We start from the raw sequence: 22352 nt of genomic DNA, 5'->3' as shown, positions 1-22352 counted from the left end.
TATTCCCAGCAACCAGAGCATAATAACCAGAGGTGGATTTTCTTTCATCAATACATCCTGCCCAATCGACATCAGTAAAAGCTTTCGGCTTCATGTGACAATGTTTAGCAAATAGAATACCTATCCCTGGGGTACCTTTCAAGTAGCACAGAATCCTTTCTACAGCAGCTAAATGAGTATCTCTGGGAGAATGCATAAATTGACTAATAACACTTACTGCATAGGAAATATCCCTAGGGTACCTTTCAAGTAGCACAGAATCCTTTCTGCAGCAGCTAAATGAGTATCTCTGGGAGAATGCATAAATTGACTAATAACACTTACTGCATAGGAAATATGTGGCCGAGTCATGCAAAGGTATAACAACTTCCCAAACAGTCTCTGAAACACTCCCTTATCAGACATAAGCTCACCATCTGTAGCAGAAAGCTTATGATTAGGATCAATAGGAGTGGAGATGGGTTTATCTCCAAATTTACCAGTTTTAGCAAGAAGATCAAGGACATATTTACGTTGAGAGATGAAGATACCATCCTTAGATCGAGCAACTTCAATGTCCAAGAAATACCGAAGATCTCCCAAATCCTTGATTTCAAATTCAGAGTTGAGAAATCTTTTTAGTTTACTAACCTCTTCAGTGTCATTACCCGTGACCACAATATCATCAACATAAACAACCAAGAAGGTCACCAGAGAGTCATTTCTCTTCAAGAACAGTGTATGATCAGATTGAGTTTGAGTGTAGCCAAAGGAGACAAGAGCAGCCCAAAATCTCTCAAACCAAGCCCAAGGAGATTGTTTGAGACCATAAATAGATTTGTATAGTTTACACACCTTACCTTTCATTTCCTTCCCATACACTCGTGGAGGTAGAGACATATAGACCTCTTCATGCAGGTCTCCATTCAAGAAGGCATTTTTAACATCAAACTAGCGTAGGGGCCAGTCAAAAGTAGCAGCTAGAGATAGTAAAACCCTGACTGAGGTCATCTTAGCTACAAGAGCAAATGTCCCAAGATAGTTAATGCCATACATTTGAGTGTAGCCCTTAGCAACCAACCGATCCTTAAAACTTCTCAACAGAGCCATCAGAGTGATATTTAATGGTAAACAGCCATTTACAACCCACTGGTTCCTTCCCTTCCGACAAGTCAACAATATCCCAGGTATGGTTCTTATGCAATGCATCTAGTTCGGCCATCATAGCATCCCTCCATTCAGCTTGAGGTAATGCTTTCGGTACAGACCTGGGTATCACATGGGAAGAAACAGAGGCAAGAAAGGAGTAGTAGGAAGGGGAGAGAAGGCTGTAAGACAAGTGTTTGGAGATACAATGGGTTGTACACTTTCGCTTGCCCTTGCGGAGAGCAATAGGAAGGTCAAGGTCTGGGACAGTCAGAGATGGGTGAGTAGAGGGCTGACCTGTTACCTCAGGAATGATGGGAGTGGCGAGATGCTCTTTTGAAGGAGGGGAAACAACCTACACATGTCTGAATCTCTGCCTTCGGTACCACCTTTGGAGAGCAGGAGCAGGAATATCGGACTCACAAGGAATATCAGAGGTAGGTCCAGTGGGAGAAGTGGACACCCCATGATCGGACTCACAAGGAATGGGAAGAGGAACAACTGGAGACATAGCAAAGGGCTCGCCAGATTTCTCCCCCTCAGGAGGAATGCTAAAGAAGGGAGTCAACTCGGCAAAGGTGTCATCCCGAGATACAAAGCGGGTTCCACGAACTGGATCAAAACAGCAATAACCCTTCTGTGTGGAAGCATATCCCAGAAAAACACATCTATGGGCCTTAGGTCCAAACTTGTGCCTTTGATGACTATGAATATGCACATAGCAAGTGCACCCAAAAACACGGAGAGGAAGAGAAAGAATATCCTCATCTGGGAAGAGAAGACTAAAAGGGGTTTTAATGCTAAGGACCCGGGAGGGCATACGGTTGATCAGAAAAGTAGCAGTAAGAACAACATCTCCCCAAAATTTTATAGGAACATGGGATGCAAATAAGAGGGATTTGGCAACCTCAACCACATGTCTGTTCTTTCTTTCCGCCACCCCGTTTTGTTGTGGAGTGTAGGAACAAGAACTTTGATGAATAACCCCAAAAGCTTCAAGATAGGTGGAGAGGGTTCTCTCAAAATACTCCTTAGCATTGTCAGAACGAAATATTTTGATACGAGTATTAAACTGGGTGAGGATGAGTTCATAAAATTTTTTCACAATAGCTAGTACTTCATCCTTGGATTTCATGAGATAAATCCAAGTGTAATGCGAATAATCATCAATAAAAAGGATAAAGTACCTGTAACCCCCCATGGTTGGCATATGATATGGCCCCCACACATCAGAGTGAACAATATGGAAAGGAGAAAGAGATCTTTTATTGCTAATTGAATAGGAATGTCTACAATGCTTTGCCAGTTCACATGACTCACAATGAAGACTCGATAAAGACACTCCTTTAAACATATTTGGGAACAAATGACTCAAAGCAGAAAAAGACAAGTGACCAAACCGAAAGTGACATAATAAAATTTTGTTAACAGACTCTGACACAACTGACTCTAAGGCAACTCCATGAGGTGGTCTCAAAGCTTGATCCGGTGTGTCCAACAAGTATATTCTGTTCGCCTCATGGCCACTCCCAATCATCCTCTGAGACTATAGGTCCTGAAAAACATAATGAGTGGGAAAGAAGGTTATGTTGCAATTCATAGGTTTTGTTAAGCTACTAACAGATAAAAGGTTTGTGTTAAGTTTATTGACATGAAGGATAGAGGATAAGAAAAGGGTGTCAGAGGTCTTTATATCACCTTTACCAGAGATGGGGGCAAGGGACCCATCGGCAAGGGATATTTTCTCTTTTCCAGAGAGAAGGTGATATGAACAAAAAAGATTAGACAGGCTGGTCATATGGTTTGATGCATTGGAATCATTAATCCAAGGGGTTTTATGATTACCTGAAACTGAAGCATGATTTGCAGAAGCATGAATACCTGAGTGAGCAAAAGCCGATGAAGATGATGTGTTGTTGGAAGGGTGAGCTGAAGAAACCGTAGCTTCCAAGTGATTTAGGAGCCTTCCATACTTTTCAAAATCCAGCTTCATTGCAGCCAACTACTCAATGGTTGATTTCTCTTCACTCTCCTTACTAACCCCTTCAGGTGCTGTAGCAACATTAGCAGTCTTAGGTTTTCCTACCTGACTGCCCTTCTTAGAGTTATTGTTATTCTTAAACCTATCAGGGAGAAGCTCAGGATGAAGCTTCCAGTAGGTGTCCTTTGTATGCCTCGGTTTCTTGCAATATTCACACATCTGCTCTCTTTTCTCAGTAGGGCCCTTTGGCTTCATTCCTACATGTGCAAAATGTTCTGTAGGTGGACTCTGCAACTGAACCTGCTGCCTACTCTCCTCACTACTTATCATAGCATATGCTTGTGAAAGAGTAACCTCATCTCTGGCCAAGATATTTTGTCTAATGTCAAACTCAGGGTTGAGTCCAGTGAGAAATTCAAACACCCTATTTCTCCCTCCAACTTTCTATACATTTCAGCATCCTTCTTACTCTCCCATACCATTGTCTCCATAACATCAATTTCCTACCATAGGGATTTCAGTATAGAGTAGTAGATTGCTACACTCTTCTCCCCCTGTCTCAGGTTCTTCACATCACTTTTCAACTTATAAGCTCTAGCTACATTCAATTTCTGTGAATGGGTCTCAGTAACACTGTCCCATATCTCCTTATCCGAAGACATCCAGAGATAGTGCTGGCTTATATGAGGTTGCATAGAGTTGACCAACCATCCTATGACAGTATAGTTCTCTTGCATCCGTTTTTCAAATTCAGGGTCTGTCTCTTCGGGTTTCACCTTACTGCCCGTGAGATACCCGAGTTTTCCTCTACTACAGACATTGATTCTTATAGACTGTGCCCAAGCAAGATAATTTGTCCCATCTAGCTTGACTGTGGTTACACCAGTCAAAACGGAATCTACTGAGCCAAGGCTAGAAACCGGGTGCTTGAAAAACTAGGGTTTTGCTCCGTCCAGCTGTTGGGAGGAAGAGAGAAGATGCATCCGCACCTATCGGACCAACCCAAATTCTTCCAAACTTGAACCGCCCTCCTTTAATAGTCACAAGACACCTTCCAAGCACAGAGCGCCACACCCAAGCTTCACCTTTCCTGGTAACCTCGAAAATCTCTAGTCGGCTAGGGTTTCGGGCAGCAGTAGAACAACACCGCTTCTTGGCAAAATCCAGCCAGATCTAAACTTTCCAAACCCTCTACCAAATGGGCAAGTGATCCTCTATACTATAGAGAACCTATCTCTCCATACACTCCCTTGATTTTAGAGTATATGGGAACGAAGGAAAAGAAAGAAGAACTAAACCTGCTATGATACCAAGATGTAAATCAGTCCTCAAATATCAAGAACAAATTTAGGGATTAGAAGAAGTAAAGAACATGTATGAACAGCTATACAGGAAAAGAAGATGGCGAAAAGAGAAGGTAAGAGAACAAGGAGTCGAATTAATCTCCATTCTCCTCTAACCCTATTTTTAAGATCTAAAAATTAGATGATGACAAGAATGCCCTTAAGTGGGCGGCCAGCTTGGCGGTTACATAAAGAGAATAAAACAAGAATAAATAACAAGCCCATTAAGTGTGGCCCATCAACAATAAAATAAAAGATATTACAAGAGAGGATGTTAGGGCCCATTCGGCCCAGTCTCTTTATAATATTATATTACTCTGTTCTCTTGGGTTTATTTGATGTGTTCCAAAAGCTGAGGTTTCCGCTCTAGTTTGACAGTTTCACCAAATGGTCTTGGCGCAATTTGGTGTGAGAGTTAACTTTTTAGATATGATAATACTAAAGAGTATTTTGAGAAGCATCCTACATCATATCTGATGGGTATATGGAATATCAAAATGCAAGAATGGACAGATTCTTGAAGTTTCTAGGAATCATGTTTAGTAGCAATTTTCCCATTCATTTTTTCGGGTGATGCTATCAAAACTGCTGTGTTTCTTGTTAATAGGGTTCCTTCTTATGTTCTTGGTCTTAAAACTCCATTTAGTGTTTCAGTTTGACTATGACACTGGAAATACACGATACCAGAAAAATTTAAAACCAATGAACCAGTATCTTGAAAGTGGTAACCAATCAGGTGGTATTTATAAAAATTCATGAGGGGATTTTGACTTGTTTACGGGTTTATTTCTACACTTGCTTTGTTCATGTTATGAGTCTTCATAGGTCCAAGTTTGACCCCAAGTAGGGCTGTAATTGAGTCCCCATCATAGGTAGGGCTGCAAATGAGTTCAATTTGATCCGATTCAAATTCCAATTCTGATTGGTTTAATGTTGGATTCTGATATCCTTTAATTAAAAGTGAGTCAGATTGGATCACAAAACTTGATTCTTTAAGATCCAATACGATCTGATCTATTTACAACATTATGTATTATATGACTTTTATGAATATAAAAAAATCTAAGTTTCTATTTTCATTCCCTTCTCTTTAACTAATGAGTTAGATTGGGCGTAGAAGGCAAGGTGCCAACCAGCTGGTTGGTAGGTCTCTTGCTAGTTGTAGCGGAGACTTGGGATTGAATCCCACCTGCACCTAGTTTGGGGGGATGGGCTACCCCCTCGTTGTGTAAAAAAAGTAAAAAAAAAAAAAAAAAAAGATTGGGCATGGAAGCTGAAACTTGGAAAACCGAACGACAAGGAACTCGAAACTTGTAATTACAGTGCTAATTACTATTGTATGTGGAACCCCTAATAGTCAAGTTAGTAATCAAGTATTTTCTTATTTAAATTCTCTACTCAATCTGTTTGGGGTTTGTATTTACTCTCATTGTGTATTTGAAATGATTTTTCTTCCCTTGGTTTCTTGGATTTCTCTCCAAATCCCTAACCAATCCAATGACACTCTTGGTCCCCTTATTCCTTTCATTGTTTCTCCACATGTGAACACAAAAGTTAAAAAAGTATGGGTTGATTGAGTTCTAATCTTGTAGTTGTATGTTGTATTTGCTTGATCATTGGTTTTATGGTGTACCTTTTTATGCTTTTTAGATTGAATTCGATTTGGATTAGTATCTCACTTTAGGGTAGGCGCCTAGGTGCACAGGTGAAGCGTGTTTTAGGGTAGGCACCTTGCCTAGGCCCCAAGCACAACACTTTTAAAAGGCACAAGCCTGGTGTGCCTAGAGGGGCGTGGCACAAAGGCGGTTAATGTAATATGTTATATGGACTTGTTTGGGCTTGCCTCGAGGGGTGTGGCACAATGGCGACTCGTAGAATCAGGAATGCAATATGTTATTTTGTTTTGCATCACATTAGCTACTTGAAGTAATGTAATTGAGGAGAAAAAGAGATTGTGGGCTTTGCATGGTTGAAAATGTTTTATATGTTTGATTTTATTTTTAAATTTTCATTTGAATATGCTTTACATGTTATGTTATGTATTTTAGTTTTAGATAATAGGTGTTTTAGACCATTAATTTTAGAATTTTAGGTTTATATTTCTTACTAATATTATGTTTAATATTTTTTTTGCATTTTTTTTTGAAATTTCTAAAATGTTTTTAGCAATTTTTTGTATTTTTGTGCCTTGCTTCAAAAGGGCGCGCGTCTTGTGCCTCTTGCCTCAGGTGCAATTTGGCCCTTGCACCTTGCGCTTTTAAAACAATTCCGATAACATTAACGAATCAGAAGAGAATCTTAATATGAAAATTCTGCCTGATCCTTATTGAGTTCGAATCTGGAAATTTTCTTATAATATTGAATTGAATATACCTGAATCCAAGTTCCAATCCATTTGCATCCCTAATCATAGGGGGACGGTTGTGGCGAAAAGAGTGCAAGTCGGCCTCCTATTCTCAAGGTTTAAAATGTTGATGTCGATGGAAATGTCAGTCATCCAAATATAAGAAACATGTTGGAAATGTTGTAAAAATTATAGACATGGTGGAAACATTGTAAAATATGCAAAATATAGAATGATATTTATGATACGGTAAAAGAAGCATATGCACACCTTTTTAAATATTATCTTGTTCTTAATCATTAAACAAACTAAGAAACTAAGGTTATAGACAAATGAATATGTTCTTAAGTTAACATATTAACCTTAAGATTTAGAGCTTCATGATAGAATGAGTTAAAGAACAATTTTAACTCAAAGAAAATGTAAATAGTTGTAATAGATCAATCAAATAATCTATTACACAAACAAAAAACTAATATTTAACTTCATGTTTGAAATGAATATTGAGCTAGCTCAAAGTGGTAATCATTTAAGTTAGGCTGACAATAACATTGTTACTTCACAATTCACATATCTATAATATTGTCACCAATGTTTTAAAACATGGAGGCGTGACATGAGACGTTCCACTACCTAGAGGTGTGAGGCATAAGCCTCCCGAACACAAGGAGGCGTAAGCCTCCTTAAGAGGGGGGGGATCTAATTTGTTTCTTTATTTTTAATAAAAGTCTTTTATATAAAGAAGAATAGAGATGCATAACAGTAGTTGAAAGGGGGGTCTTGTCGAAAAGGGAGCGGGGGAGAAACCTCGCGCCTCCAGGCATACGCCTCCCAGGCCTTTTAAAACACTGATTGTCACCAACTTATGTTGTAAACTTATAATACTATCTCTTGGATACCACATAGTACTGGTAGTGTTCATTGGGCAATATGTCGATTCTAATAAAATTTCATGTCGCTACCCATGGAAGTGGAAATAGAAATATGTTGTGTACTGCTATAGGTGATAGCCTAGATAAGCAGCTCTAGATGTACTAGAAAAGAAGAAAGATTGTTGCTCATGTGCCTTAGTTGACATCTCCTTTGACGATACTGATCTTGGATGATAACACTTGCCTCCATGCAAATCAAATGTAGATTGTCCCGTTGTCGTTAGGAAGGGTAAGAATCACACTTCTACTGTTCATGGCATCTCCTAGTTTATTTCCTATTATTATTATCTTCTAGGTATAAGTGTATTCTTTCCTTCATTTCCTATGTTTCTTTCCAATGAATGTAACTGAAGCACTAGCATAGCCTGAGTGGAGATTTGCTATGTAGAATGAGATGGATCCATTATTGAATAATGATAGTTGGGATATAGTAGGGGTTCCAAACAGAAGACTCCTATTGTCTGCAGGTGAGTTTTTACTGTAACGTACAAAGCTGGTGGAAGTATAGATCATTACAAGGATCTGTCTTGACATTGTCTACTCTTTTGAGTATGGTCAGTTAGTGTAGGGATGCTCATCGTACCCACTCATCTATCAGCTATACATTATTTGTTGTTTACTTTATGAGATGAAGGTGGAGGTGTTTACGGATGCAGATTGGGCAGGGTCCCTTCTGTGCTTTTGTTAGAGGAAATCTTGTCTCTTGGAAGAGCAAGGAGCAGTTTGTTGTTGCTCATTCTAGTGCAAAGACAGGGCATGAGGCTTTTATCATTACTTGTGTTGTATTATGATAAGCAAGCAGCCATCAACATTGCTTAAATATATTGAGGTGGATCATCGTTTTATTCGTGAATGCGCTATTTCTAGAGAGAGATGTCATCCTTATATGAAGACAGATCAGCAGGTGGCGGATGTGTTTACCAAAGGTGTGCTAGGCTTGCAGCTGCATAATATGTTTGGCAAGCTGCAAATTTTTGAACATCTATTCTCAGATTGAGGTGGAGTGTTTAGATCCATTATCCACAAACTTGTTTCTTTCTTATTGGGTTCAATTTATTTCTTACTGTTGCTATTTTTTATGTCTTGTTTTTGGTGGGCTTTTATTCTTTTACTGTTGTCTGTTGGGTCTTTGGCCAGCTTGCTAATTAGTTATTATCATTACTTCGTTCTGCAGCCTATGTGGGGAGAAGCAAGAACCCATGACCAGTCTTCTTAATCTTTATTTGCTGCTGTTATCAAGAAAGTCTACTACTGCTTAAACATACAAAAATAAACAAGACAACAAATAAATAAGTAATCTTTAACTACTCAAACCAAATCAGGAAACCCAATTCTTGGAATTTGGGAGTATGATTTGTTCATTCTGATTTGTTTTATAACTGTCCAACACTCAGCGGTAGTTCAAGTAGTTAATGTTATTGATTTGTAGGGTTTTAGAAGATTATAAAGGCTTCTTCTATTTGTTCTCTCTTGCTGACTGCTATTGATAACTGATTTGCCTGCTCTTGATCTACTTTTATTGATTACTACAATAGATGTTCCTCTTCTGTTGTTTGTGTGCTAGTTTCCAATTTCCGGACAATTAATTCAAGATTTGTTCATTCAATATGGTGATTGATTTGTTGACTTGAGAGTCGGGGTTTGGTTGGACCTGTGAAGGATGTTGTTGATGGCCCGCATGATTCAACCATGGTCACAGTTGGATTTGTGTACATCTATATAAATACTTATTAGTTGTTTTCACTTGCATTGTTAGGTATCTTGGACTGAATCGAGGCCTAGATTGGAGAAGGATCCCCAAGGGCGTGCCACTAACTCTGTTTTAGATTCAGGGGATGCAGAAAAGCTCTTCCGGGAACATGTGAAGATACTATATGAGGTAATTTTAAATAACATATATTAAGATGGTGCACTATTTTTACACTTTATAGTAATGCTTCCATGTAATATCGGTGAATGTTGTCTCAGTGGAGATCTATCAAGCATCACAAACCATAGTACCTAGAAGTAGTACCTTAGCCTCTTTTTCTCGTTTATCTTCCTTTTATTGCTTGATTACATGATTTTCAACCCTGCACATTGTCTTTACTATGAATCATATACACATTTGCGTATAGTTTGTATCTCTGTTTCAAAATAAAGATGTAAGCTGTAGGTGTTAGTGTGTTACAATAGCTGTGCATTGAACTTTGACAGAGATATTCACTACCTCTTACCCCCGTTTATTTAATCTTTCCAAAACCCAAGAATCCACGGTTGCTTCTTGTCTCCCTGCAACAGCTTGGAGCCTATGCTTAAGAAGACCTTTAAGGGATGTACAGATTGCTAAAATCCCAGATTTGCTACATTCCTTAAGAGAGGTTTATCTTTCTCCTTCAAACCCAGACCAATGAATTTGGAAGCTTCACCCTGATGCCAGTAAGTTTTCAACCAAGTCTTTTTTCATGAGGGGTTGGGACTTTTTAAAAGTTGGAGGGTTGGAGGAGAGACCACGGTTGTTATACATTTGCAGTCTGCTGATGATACAATTATTTTTTGTGAGAGTGCTATAATCCTCAGAAGGCATGTGATATAGGAGCTGAAGAGTAAAAAAGTTGAATTTTGTGAAGTTTTATGTATTTTTGTATTTTTGGACACCAGGGATATTTTTTCCATTTTACAAATTTTCTGTAGGGTTCAATAATAGGATTTGATTATCTTTTTATAGTTTGTTTATGTTTAATATTTTGGAGTCATTGCATAAGTAGGATTAGAGTTATTAAGTCTTCTTTGAATTGAAATAGGATATGACAGCTTAGTTTGAGTCCTAGGATTATTGAGTCTAACAGTTTGACTCCTGGGACTATTGTGAATCTAACAGTTTGACTCCTAGGATTATTATGAGTTTAGAGTCTATAAATATATATGGACGTTTTACACAAAGAGCAATGAAGTTTATTGAGTTTTCTTCAGCTTATGCTAACTAGGGTGAGTGATTCCCATGCCCTAGAGTGATTCTAGGCACCTTGTGAATGATTCCAGGTATTTTGTCTCTCTTTCTCTCCCTATTTTCTCTCTTATTTCTTCAAGAAGCCATTACAGCCATCAACAGCCATAAAATTCTAATCAAAGAAAACCATTCAACATCTCTAAGGATTAGAACTGAGCTGGTCCTACATCAACATGTAATTTGAAGTAGGTGATAAAATTGTTTGAATTTGTATCTAAATTGAAGATCAATTTTGAAAGGAGCTGTGTAGTGAGTGGGGTTGAGCGTGGGGGAGGAGTTGGTTGGGTTGCAGAAGCCATAGGTTGTCCTACCACTAGTTGGCCATTGAAATATCTAGGTATGCCTTTAGGAGCCAACCCATGGGATGGAAGCTTTTGGAGCCCAATTCTTGAAAGATATGCTAATAAATTATCACATTGGAAGAGGAATTATGTGTCTCTAGGGGGTCGCATTTACTCCGATTAAGTATACTTTAGCAAATCTTCTAGTTTTCTTCCTCTCGGTCTTTAAGATGCTACAAGGGGGGTGCTGAAAGTAGAGAAGATCATGAGGGGGTTCTTATGGGAACTTGGTGAAGGAAGAAAAGATCACTTGGTGAGATGGGATGTAGTATGTAGAAGTAAGGAGCAAGGGGGTTGGGGGTAGGCAAAATGGGGAAAAAGAATGTTAAATGGCTATGGAGATGGCCTTTAGAGAGAGAGAGGCTTTGGCATAAGGTTGTTGATTTAAATTAATAATTTGAATCAAGATCTTTTTGTTTAGCATCTCTTCTCACTTTCATCAAAGGTTAAATCACTTGGGTTCCTCCATATTATCCAAGTGACTTTCTCCCTACTCTTTTTCGATTTCCTTCTTTTTCTTCAAGATCAATTGAAATCCTACTCAAATTTAGTCGTCCCTCATCATTCTGCATTAGAATTTACCCTATTAAGTTTCTAATCCAAAATTGAAATTTGGGTTTTCTTTCACCAATGAAGCTTTTCATCCCTTTGTGGCTAAACTAAATAGAACTTGTTCATATTTATTTCCCCATACATCCATTCCAAGACCTACTGTTTTGGTTCTCGAAAATTTTATCTGTTCAAGGAGAAACTGATGAATTGGTCAAATTGCAGTTCTGTGGTTGATCCAATAAACTCTCCTAAAGCTACAGTTTATAGGTCCTTTGTTTCATAGCATCTTGCCTCATGCCTTTGCATTTTTGTACATTGCAAGTTGCAATTATGTGATTATTTTTTGAACTCACAGATTGCTTGCATTGTGTTAGCAAACATTAGAATTCTAGCTATTTCATTTTTGTGTTATAATTAATTTCCATCAAATCGAGAAATGTTGAATTTGTAACCTGGCTAAGTGTATTAACATCATGCATGTACGTTAGTATTTGCTGTGTGCTTAACCCATTGATATCCCTCCTAGTTGATGGTTTGATAAATGGGGGTTGACTTTGTTTTGTTCATATGGGAGTTTGGAACCAAATGAAAGTATTAATGTGAAGTTTCTTACAGTTATGATGGTTTAAGCAGGAAGAAGTGAATCTTATGGTAATGTCATAGTTTGTCAGTTGTATGCAGATTCATATAGCTAGGAATTACATATTTCTCTCTATTATACAAGAGTTTTGGTATAGGGTTGCTGAAATGTACTCTCAAGCCCAGAATATATCTTAAGTGTATCAGCTGAGAAGGGAAGTGGTTTAATCTAAATCAGGGCATGTTTTCTTGTGTACAAACTAATTTGGACCAAATAGTTTAGTTATAAACCTAGAAGATTAGGATTTTTTGAATTCTTGCCTTGTTTGAACTCACCATGCAACATATTCTTAATTGGGATGCATTGAGTTTTCCTCAAGCATGGGCATTGGTGCAAGGGAAAGAGACTTGCAAGCTGACCATTCTTCAATCTTATTGTTCTAGGCATGCTGCCATGGTCTCTGCAAAGACCAGGCAAAATAACACCATAGAGCTTTGGCTAAGGTATTAGATAAAGTGAACTGACCTGTTGCCATAAAATACTAGTTTTCTCATGACAAATGTTGGAAGCTAAATTGTCATCTGAGACCAATAAGATTGCAAGGTATAGCTGCCACTTTAAAGTCTTTTTTGTCAAGTGATTTTACTCTTACTAAGTTACTATTAAATTGTTCTCTTTCCTTTACTTAGATAGCTAATCCTTCCCTTACATATCATGTTTCCACATCCCCCCTTTGAATTGTTAGCTTTGGTTCTTCAAATAAATTTCTTAGTTACATTCCAAAAATTTACTTTTTGGCCATGGTAAAGTCCCTATGGTTGATGGATCACTAGATGCTTGTAGAGATGCAGTTGACAGTTTATTTTCTGTTTATATCACCTGTTTTTGTCTTTTTTGTATTGCTTTTATTATCATGGTCATTGTACAATATTTTATTGTCTCCTAAAAAATACCAATGGTTGGGGCCGCAGGATCATTTCTGCTCCCCTTTTCACCCATTCTCTTCTCTGCTTCTTCTCTTATTTTTCTGCTTCTCTTTTGTTCTTTTTTAGTGCTGTTCTTCTTCCATTCTTCAACATTAAATAGTGTTCTAGTTATAGACCACTCAACAAGTATCCTATCTTTGGGAAAGATGATGTTAAGTTTAGTTACAATTATAGACTGCTCAAACCCACAGAGCCCCAGGCTCTCTATGATATGGCCAGTGGGCCTCGTGCACCGTGCTCTTTCACCACCCCTGATTCCCCTGCATTGTGTGCTATGTAATAGCAAAAAAAAAAATTAACAAGAAAAAAAGCTTTGTGACAATATCACTCGTCTTTATTCTTTCATGTCCCCATATTAACCACCAATCTTATTTCTAGGATGTGGGCAGGAGTTTTTTTTTTTTTTTTTTGATTTATCAGAAGAGGAAGGTTGGAAGTGGTCATAAAGTTAATGAGGTTTATTGTTGTTTATTGTCCACCTAAATAATCTATAGCCTATCATCTTGCGATCTTAACAAAGTCATGGTCTTCAATTAATGAAGCTTGGGTTGTGAAGTTGTGTTGTGGTATATTTGACTTGGCCATATTTTTTCTTGTCTCTTCTACTTATTTGGTCATCTACGTCAATTTCTCCATTGAGTTTCAGTATGAAGTGTGTCAGCTTATCAAACATTGTAGATCATATTTTCCAAGTGATTAAAGAACTTATGTTTCTTTATTTTGTGCATTAGTATATAGAGGCCTTACTATTTTCCCATTATGGGTGGCTACTGGTATTTTTCTTCTTTCTTTAGATGACTCTTCACATTAAACTTGGCTTTATCTGTATTGCATAATAGATGAAGTTCCACAAATTATTAAACATTTCTATGGTATGGTGGAAACTGGAAACTCAACTTGAAAAAGAATCAAGACTTTCCATATAATGCAAAGGATTACTTAAAAGAAAATTGACATTGTTCTTTGAGCAGACAACCACCTACATGATCAATCAGATGCCATCCACGTTGCTTCAATTTAAGTTGTCATCAGCTCTTGTTTGCAGATCTGCCCGCTTTTTAACCTTCCTTAAGGTTATTTTTTATGGGTGCTTTGAACCCAAGTGCAAATGTGATCCTCAAGCCATTTTATATGTTTTTAGGGTATGCACCTGTTCAAATGGGTTATTGATTTTTTTTTTTTTTTTGAGAAACTTTAACCAAGATTTATTGAGAATAAAAGGGGGGGGGGGGGGGGAACCCCTGCAAGTTACAAAGGAGGAAGCTTGTCGCTATACAGATGCTCCAAATACACACCAAATTTAGCTAGGCCATCTGCAGTATGATTGTATTCCCTAGGAATCCAAACTAAGTTAACATTCAATCCATCCAAAGAATCCCAAGCTTCAGTCAGAAAGTGGTAAAGTCTCCAAGGGCCCCCTTTTTTGTCTCTTAACCATTTTATTGTATTTGCTGAATCACCTGCAATGATCAAATTCTGAATTCCCAAATTCTTAATTATCCTGATTCCGGTGAGAGCAGCCTTCACTTCAGCCTTTGTGGAGTCGGCCCAACCGGTTGGGCCACTAAAAGTCCAGCAGATATTGCCCCTTTCGTCCCTTACTGTACCACCAATACCTGCAAAGCCTGGATTGCCTAAGGCACAACCGTCAAAATTAAGGGTTATTACACCTTCACTGTCAAAATTAAGGGTTATCACACCTTCACTGATGGAAACGGGATGCCTCAAGGGAGGGAGTTTGCTAAGGATGAGGTAGAAACAGAAAGGGGTGAATATTTCTGATAATATCATTGACTGAAAGTCCTTTAAATAGATCTGAATTCACCGACCAAAGGATGCAAAGATAGGTAATATCTGAGATTAACTCCTCCAAGGTTCTGCTTTTATTGTCAAAGACATGGGTGTTTCTTTCATCCCAAACGCCCCACATTACTGCATGAGGCACTGATTGCCAAAAGACTTTACCCCTTTTGCTAAGCCCTATTCCTTGCCATTAATTCAAGTTGTCCATATGTGTTTTGGAAAAGCCCACCTGTACCCTGCCATATTCAAGAAATGGGTTTATTGATGTTTTTATCCTTTATGAAATGGCTCATCACCAAGGATAGTACCTTTTTTTTTAGTGCTGTCCATTTTTCCTTTTCATCTCTCTCTTTAGAGGGAAATTACTGATGAAAAGGGTTTTTGCATTTCCTCTTCCTATTCCAACTACTGATGATAATCAGAATTCTCCTGCTACTGAGACGCCATGTAAAGAACACCCCCATTATCGATCTACTACAGAAATCAGATACCTTGGACAGGTAACTTAGCAGGTTATTCCCTTCTTTGTTTTTTTTCTTCATTAATTAATCACAAAAGCAATTACAAGGAGGAAGATAAACTTTCTTATCTTCCAACTTGAGCTTGAGCTCCCAAGAACAGAAAAAGTAAAAACAACACTTGTGCCCAAAACATTGACTCCCTCTTGACTCCTTGCTTAGCTAACCCATCAGCAAAAGTGTTGGCTGATCTTTTCACCCAGCTGATCTTAACTTCCATCTCTTGAACCAGCCACCTAAATTTCCTCCTCTCATTACTATACATCCATAATCTGCTATTTTCTTTATTCAGACACCCTACCACCACCTCCGAGTCCCCTTCAATGATGAGTTTTCTTATATTCATCTCCTTAGCTCTTTGGACTCCTTCCAAAACTGCAAAGATCTCAGCCCTGAGTTATTCCCTTATTTCTGGTCTTGGTATTCGTTCATCCAGTCTTTTAGTAGGAGAAAGTGTACTGAATCCTCTTCCAGTGTTGCTTATATTCTATCACATTTTGTTTCGTATGATTGATTTTTCCCTCGTTTAACTATGCATGTGTGTTTCCATTGATCAGAAGGAAAGAAGAGAAAATGATGAAATGAAAGGAAGAAATGCCACTGCACTGTAAACTTGTCTGTTGCAACTTAGGAAGAACTAAGAACTGTCTTTATTGTAATATTGTGCTCTTTCATATTCCTAATCCTGTCTATGGTTCCATTCCCAGCGCTGTGCACGTGAGTTCCGTACTCTATTATGTGAGGTCATAACCACTGAAGCAGCTTCCCAAATGACCAATGATGGGAAGACAGTTCTTACTTCTTGGTCCACAGCAAAACGTCTTTTAAAAACTGATCCTAGGTATTCAAAGATGCCAAGGAAAGAAAGGGAAGCCCTATGGCGGAGACATGCCGAGGAAATACTGTGGAAGAAAAAGCTCGTCTCAGATCCAAAGGAAGAGAAGCTTAATATAGAGACAAAAGCAAGAAGCTCACTTGATTCTGGTAGGTCCCCAACAGGGTTGAGGAGATCCCATAGCCGGAGATAGCTTATTTTATATAAGGTAAACAGTTGAACTTTCTTTTCATCTTTATGTTACAAAATTGTTTGCACTTTCTATTTTTAAGACCTCAGGGTGTAGTTTTGCAGTGTCTGTGTATGTTAATATGTTGCTTGAATCAATTACTGTGATTGTTTCTATCAGTAAATAATGATAGCTATGGCGGTTAGAAGTTACTATATATTATTAGACTTAATCCTATAGGACCTCCACAGTAAGGCTTGGACTTGGCCATTGACTGGTAGATTTCTGGTGAACAATATTTGGACAATGTAGACCATTTAATTAATTGTGAGAGAGAGAGAGAGAACTTCCTGGATGCTTGGAACTGGCTAGATTTTTAGACTGAATTTCTTACGTGTTGGGCTTATTATTGATCTAGTCCTGAACCCCCCTTTGGTGGTGGAGGTTGTGTTGCGATGCCATAATGCAACAGTGTGCTTGGTTTTCATACATTGATATAGTTAGTAGTACTCACTTGCATGAGCAAATATGAAATTGCATTTACGTGAGCTCTGATGTGCCCTGATTTTTTGAGCTGAAAGTTTCTCAAATTGAGACTCTTTGAGATTAATTACAAATTGGTATACCAGTGAATGTTGCAGAAATGGCAATTTCATATTCATTGAGATTTTCCTCCTGTTAGGTGAACTGAACACTGGCTAGATGCAGGGAACATGCTGTAAGAGACCAAGTTAAGATTATTCTGAATGAAATCCTGGTGCAGATTGGGGCTGTCACGGTATTAAAATAGAACATTTGTATACTGCTCGGCGGATCAAGGGAACCAAACCAAAAACTGAGGCACGCTAAGACCTATTTATGAAGAACTTGAACTTAGCAAGTCTTTTCTGCCTTTAGTTGCAGTCAGCGTTGCATTCAATGGTTATCGCTTACTCAAATATTTTATGCTTCAGGATGCCAAATTTGCTTATTGGCAATTCTATTGCCTTTTCTTCTGGAAAATGTGAGCTTCATTTAGCTTGGCAACTTCCAGCATTCATTGGATGTATAAAATCTTACTTGGGATCTGGATTTTTAATTTGAGCTGAGCTGTCCATCATTCATCCTGTACTGAAATTTGAGTTATATGATATCTATTTTTGCCTACTTATGTTTATTGATCAAAAGGACAGTCAGGGGACTGAAGGGTTCAGATGTGTTGTAATGCCCCACAAAATCTGATTTTTACTGAAATGCCTTAACCTGATAATTTGACAATAAATCTTGTCTCGTTCTCTCTCCCTTCAAAAGATCTAATATATCTCCCTATAAAATGACAATGAAAATATATTAAAGGGCCCGTTTGGTTCGTAGGAATAGTGGTCCAGAATCGGAATTCCATTCCCATTCCTGCTGGAATTGAGGGATTGGCCATTCCCTCTCCGGTTTCCCCTCCCTTGGGAATGAGAATCCATAAAGTAAGGGGAATAGACCATTTCAAATTTTCAATTCTGATTTTGATTCTAACTATGAATCAAAATGTTTATAGATTCCAACGGACCCCAACATGTTTATAGATATCATTGTCACACACGTATGTATATGCGCACAAGGATATACACCTTATATACAATGAAAATATACACCTGATTATGGTATTGTATCAATGGTCCATTGATACATTATTTTTAAGGGATTTTCAAAAACCAATCTTTTTAAATGATTAATAATGTTAAAACCGGCCCCCTGTGAAATTTTGAAAGCAAAAATAAATAAAAATAAAATAGTTTTTCATTCTATCAAAAACACCTGATATGCATGTTTGTGCGTATCACCCGATATGCATGTTCCTCTTCTTTGCTTCTAAATTCTAATCGTCTCTTCTAGTAGTAGGCTTGGCGACAACCCCTTTTCTGCAACAAGCTCTCATCTTCAGATTTGAAACAAGGAAAAGATGATGAAAGGTAACTAGACCCGGCAAAAAGTTGACCCAACCCAACCCGAAAAATAGGGTTAGGGTCTCATATTTAGCAACCCGAATGTGAAAATGACCCGACCCGACCTGATCCGAAAAAACTGGGTTGGGTTGGGTCATGGGTCAATCCGTTGACCCGATTGTTAAGTTTAATTGGGATTATTTATGCATTGTTAGAAGTTTCCACTTTTTAATTTTTTTTATTTAGTCTTTATTTTTTATTGTTTACTCATTAAATTGTTAAATGTTCAAGTTTTTATTTTATATTTGTTATTTTAAGGATAATTCTTTTGATTTTGACATTTTTCATGTAAAATTTCTTTATTTTTTTTTTAAATTTCAATTATTTTTTGGATGACCCGAATTGACCCATGGGTCAACCCTAACCCGAACATTTAGGGTTAGGGTCTAGCATTTGACAACCCAACCCGAAATTCAACCCAACCCAAAATCAACCCGAAATATCTTGACCCAACCCACCCAACCCGATTGCCAGGTCTATATGTAACAGCCCACAGATCCATGTTCCACCACCTCCGCCGTTGCGGCAACCATCAAAGCGATAGTCATGGGGAAGGCAACCATTGATGTTCTTGTCGGGGGAAGAGATAAGGAGAGAGAGAGAGAGAGAGAGAGAGAGAGAGGGAGAGAGAGAGAGAGATGTAATAATTACATCAAAAAATTTTGATGTATTTATTACATTGATTACCAATGTAATTATCGGTTTAAAATTCATTTTACCAAATGCTTGCAAAATCGAACTGGGGTGCAAAGTTTACCCTGGTTCGATTTTACACCTCTACCAAATGCAGCCAAAATGATTATAGGTTCATGACTAAACTGGATCTAATTAGGTTCATGACTAATATCAAAACACTTACGCCCCCATTCATTTTTTGGTAAGTTATTTACCTGGGTAAATGCAATTACTTGGGTAAGTGTTTCCTTACCCAGGTAAGTGCATTTACCAATGTTTTTTTATTTCTCAGGTAAATAAGGCAATGACCATTTTAGACATAAAAATCCATTATTAAAAGGGGCATTTGTGTCCCATTCAAGTGTTGACAGCTTTCCCCTTATGTGGTAAAGTTATTTACCCACCTAGGAGATGGGTATCACTTTCCTAGGTAAGTGATACCAAGTAAAATAAACTTTCCATGGTCACCACATTAATCTGAAAAATGAACATGGGATTCTTGGTCAATGAGAACTAAAATCCCATTGACCAACTTTCCCCCCTCCAAATCAAAAAAAAAAAAAAAAAATTAGAAGAACCTACCAGTAGGTTAGCAGCTCTTTCCCATTTGAAGTGAAACAAAGGTTGCCAAATTTGAGTTGGCTGGATTTACTGCCAATATTTGCCATGGTTTTTTTTATTGTTGTTTATTGCTCGATTAATTATATATTCATACATTACTTTATACCCACATACGTTATTTCTAACTCAGTATTTTATAGATTGAAAATGTTTTAAGGAGGTCCTTTACATGTTCAGATAGAGACAAATTTGATAAAGTTTTACATGTAGAGTTCTTTTAAGTGAGTTTTAGCATATTAAAGCAACTTGAATTTGTAATATATTTTGAACACGTAGATGTATACAAAATACACTTGAATCGTAATTTATTGTTTTAATAATATAGTCTTTTTATTGGAAACTTGTGTTCAAGTTCCGGATTATAAGTATGAAGAAATAACTTGCACGGAAAACTTCAGGCATTAAGATTTAGCCACGGTTTTTTAGGAATTGTAGCTATAAATTCAAAATTTTAAAAGATATAGATTTAAATATTAGTTACATGATTACATCTTACGTACATCTTTAAACTATAGCTATAGATTCATATTTTTAGCTATCTACAACTTGAAAATTGTAATTATAGATGAACTTTTAGGTTGTGTTTGGTTGCAGTGTAAATAAATTTGCACTAATGCAAAATTATGGTAGTGCAAATGATTTGGATGCAAATTCTGATTTATTTTTGTCCCAAATTTTATCTTATATTGTTTCATTGCAGTACAAATGAAGTAAAATAAGACGTGGAACAAAATGAAATAAAATTCAAAACTAAATTAAACCAAAACTTGTGTTCTTTTTATTTGTACTCCCATGCTTTTGCACTATTACAAATAAAATTGCACTGCAGCCAAGCACAACCTTAGCTATGGTTTTGTCCACAGCTATAAGCACATGGTTTTCAGTAGGGGGTCCATGAAAAATTGTAAAACTGAACCAAACCAAGAAAACTGAACCGAAAAATGTGGTTAACCAAATTGGTCAATTCGGTATTTTTGAAAAACCGAAGGACCGATTCAGTTTTTGGTTAACCTACAAAAAACCGGTGGTTAACTGAACTAACTGGTATATATATTTATATGTATATTTTATATATATTTTTAATATATGTCACATATTTTCTATATGTTATATATAAATATATATTCATTATATATATAAATATATACATATATTATATTTATAATAATCTATTATAAATATATTATATATTTTCATAACATTTATAATATATTATATATCATTTATTATTTATAATATAATATTATACATATATTTATATAATATATATTATAAATATAAAAAACCGAAACTGATAGGCCGATTAACCGGTGGTACCGGTTCAGTTTACAAAAACTGCCCATGGTTCAGTTAACGGAACCGTGGACACCCCTAGTTTTTAGTTCAGTTTTTAGCTATGAACGGAGACCATAGCTGTAGGCGGGTTTTAGCTACAGATTCTTTTAGCCTTAGCTATACTTATATTATTATTGCTATTAAACATTATATATATATATATATATTATGTATTATTTATATATGCACGTGAGATTTAAACAAATTAACCTATACCTAAATACAATTAGAAAGGATAATTCCGAATAAAGTAATAGGAATAAATTTCCTTATTTCCATGATTATAGTGTTTAGATGGTTGCTTTAGTGCTCCCTAAATGCTAATATAGATTCTAAAAAACCTCAAAATCCATTCTTTAAAATAACTACACGACTCATACTTAAAGTCCCATAGCCACCCAAAATCCACAAACTCAAGCCAATCTTATTAAATACCAATATTCATATCCCCTAGACTCATCTTAAACATGGTAAAATGTTTGAAAAATAGAAATGAATAAAAAATTATAAATTAATTAAAATTTATTAAAATGAATAAAAAATTTAGTAACAAATAAAACAACAAAAAATGTTTACAAAGTTAAGAAATTGTTTAAAAATAAAAAATATTACTAATATTTTCGTTATCCTATATTCCTATATATATATATATATACATTTCCATTTTATCATTATCATCATCATTATTGTTACTAATACTATTACTACTCGTGCTACCAGCATTTTTGTGTTTAGAGGGTTGCTTTAGTGCTCCTTAGATGCTAAATTGCCAATAAAGATTTCACAAAACTTCAAAATTCACTCCTCCAAATTCCAACCTCAACAACTTCACAACCCCTTAAAAAAATAACTACGACTCACATTTAAAACTCTAAAGGCCACTTGCTTATCAAAAAAAAAAACAAAACCCTAAATACAAATAACATCCCAATATTACTCATACAACACATCCCAACAGTGTATCTCGCAATGACAACTATGGGAGATGTTTCCCATACACACTCAGATGTGCATGTGGGGCACCCGTGGGGGCAGGGCAGATCCAAATTTCCAAAAAACATCCACAAAACACTAATTCACAACCTCCAACCAAAAAACCTAATCTCAAAACACCCCCAACCTCAACCTGTCTTTCCTGAGAAAACTTTGCCTATTTGGGAAAAACAGCTGGGCAAATTTGTCATGAGTGTGGGTAAAACAATGCTTACTTGCAATTAATATTCTTCTAGCCAAAAAGACAAACGAGG

The 22352-nt window shown here is 36.9% G+C and overlaps 1 protein-coding gene across 1 annotated transcript in view; it reads left to right on the top strand.

The window, feature by feature from the left end:
* PRP40C (pre-mRNA-processing protein 40C) overlaps nt 1-17645 on the top strand; it is a 77903-nt gene extending 60258 nt beyond the window's left edge. Inside the window, exons 16-18 of the mRNA XM_010251966.3 lie at nt 9482-9604; nt 16202-16537; nt 17181-17645. Coding sequence (XP_010250268.1) covers nt 9482-9604; nt 16202-16522 — 444 coding nt within the window. The 3' untranslated portion in view covers nt 16523-16537; nt 17181-17645. The remainder of the gene's footprint in view (nt 1-9481; nt 9605-16201; nt 16538-17180) is intronic.
* The last annotated feature ends 4707 nt before the right edge of the window (nt 17646-22352 follow it).

Source organism: Nelumbo nucifera, chromosome 3 (assembly GCF_055504915.1).
Source record: "Nelumbo nucifera cultivar China Antique chromosome 3, China Antique-T2T, whole genome shotgun sequence".
In the NCBI taxonomy this organism is placed as follows: Eukaryota; Viridiplantae; Streptophyta; class Magnoliopsida; order Proteales; family Nelumbonaceae; genus Nelumbo; species Nelumbo nucifera.
This window is presented reverse-complemented; position numbering and strand designations above follow the sequence as displayed.